The 1,594-nt window shown below is 36.8% G+C and overlaps 1 protein-coding gene across 1 annotated transcript; it reads right to left on the bottom strand.

Moving 5' to 3' along the window:
• Positions 1–407: 407 nt before the first annotated feature.
• On the bottom strand, positions 408–1,237 carry LOC141621140 (ethylene-responsive transcription factor LEP-like). Its single transcript, XM_074437834.1, has one exon. It carries the CDS (start codon positions 1,197–1,199, stop codon positions 408–410), a length of 792 nt encoding a protein of 263 aa, XP_074293935.1. The 5' UTR covers positions 1,200–1,237.
• Positions 1,238–1,594: the final 357 nt, after the last annotated feature.

Below are 1,594 nucleotides of genomic sequence, written 5' to 3'. Positions count from 1 at the left end.
ACATATACTTTTTTTAAATTGTTAACTTGCATGCAATGAGGCTTTTAAACAAAGAGTACATTTGAAAAGATAGGGATAAAAAAATAATTACAATAAAATATTTTCATTACAATAAGTGTACGTCTAATAAAACTTTTTATAGTAAAATAAACTTCAAGAAAAGACAAAATCCACACAACAAACATTCCAAACGAAATTATTTCTACGTACGTAATTATGAAATGGACTATCAACGTCCGAATTCTAAGTCACTCCACTTAATAACAAGTAACATGTTGTAATTACTTTGTTACTTTTACAAGTAGGGACGACAAATAACGCGATAGGCTTAATACTGCACAAAAACTTATATAAGACGGTCTGAATAGTCTGAACGTATGGAATAACGTTCTTAGTTGTAGCATCATCTAGTAGAAATACGATGACGACCCGAGATTAAATGGGTCAAGTCCATGGTTGGTGGTAGAAGCAGGAGGCATTGAGCTGAACAATGGGCTATGGACGTATCCAGAAGAAGCGGATTCAAACCCAATGTAAGAGGACCCGTTTCCTGTTGATGTCGAGTCAACTGAACCAAACCCGTTAAATGGGTCGACCCAAGAACCCTGGCCCACTTCACCCATGTATTGATCCGGTAAAGGTGGAAGCTCTACTTCATTATCATTATTAACATAACGTCCATTATTGTTAATACTAGGATCATTATACACACTAGTGGTATTATAATTGTTATTATTATTGTTATAATAATCTTGTTGGTACGTCGAAGAAGGCCAAACCTGTGACGGTTCAGAAGAAAATGTCGAAAAATCGACACCAGATAATGTGAATTCCTGAAGATTATTATTATGTTGAATATTGCTCTGTATACTGTCCTTGTGGCGAATTTGATTTTTCTGCTGCTCATCAGGTGACAAAATTGTCGTTACTGATGAGCCAGCTGGCATGTCAGAGTAGACAAAATTGGTCCTTGCGCGGGGACCGCGCATGGACCTTGCTGCCCTGTCATAAGCTAGGGCAGCATCTTCAGCTGTATCAAATGTACCAAGCCAATGTCGTTCTTTTGTGGACGGGTCCCTTATCTCGGCCGCATACCGGCCCCATGGACGACGCCGGACTCCGAGGAACTTAATGGGTGGGGTGGTAGTAGAGTCTTGTTGTGGTTGGGTGGTGGTTTTGCTTGACTTGCTTTTGAACATTTTGTTTTTTTAAGGTTTCTTGGGAGTTAAGTTGGTCGGTTTTTTGGTTATGTGGGGTGATGACAATATTTTGAGTTGAGAATGTGATTGTGTCAATTGGGTTGATGTTGATGCATGTTCTTCGGTTTATATACTACTTAAGTCATGATAACTTTTCATATTTTAATTATGTTTTATCACATTGTTTAATCAACTTCTATAATTGGTCTTGTGATCTTTTCTATCTAGGATCTAGTTTAATTTATGTAGTGTACTATTGTGAAGTTAGTTTACAATTTACTTTGTACCTCACAAGAAATTAAGAGAGGCATATTTAGTTGGGAATAATGACTCTTTGATTTGGGATTCACAAATCCTTAAAACTGATATATATCTGTCTTAAATAATAAAACGGT

Source organism: Silene latifolia, chromosome X, assembly GCF_048544455.1.
Source record: "Silene latifolia isolate original U9 population chromosome X, ASM4854445v1, whole genome shotgun sequence".
NCBI classification, from domain to species: domain Eukaryota; kingdom Viridiplantae; phylum Streptophyta; class Magnoliopsida; order Caryophyllales; family Caryophyllaceae; genus Silene; species Silene latifolia.
This window is presented reverse-complemented; position numbering and strand designations above follow the sequence as displayed.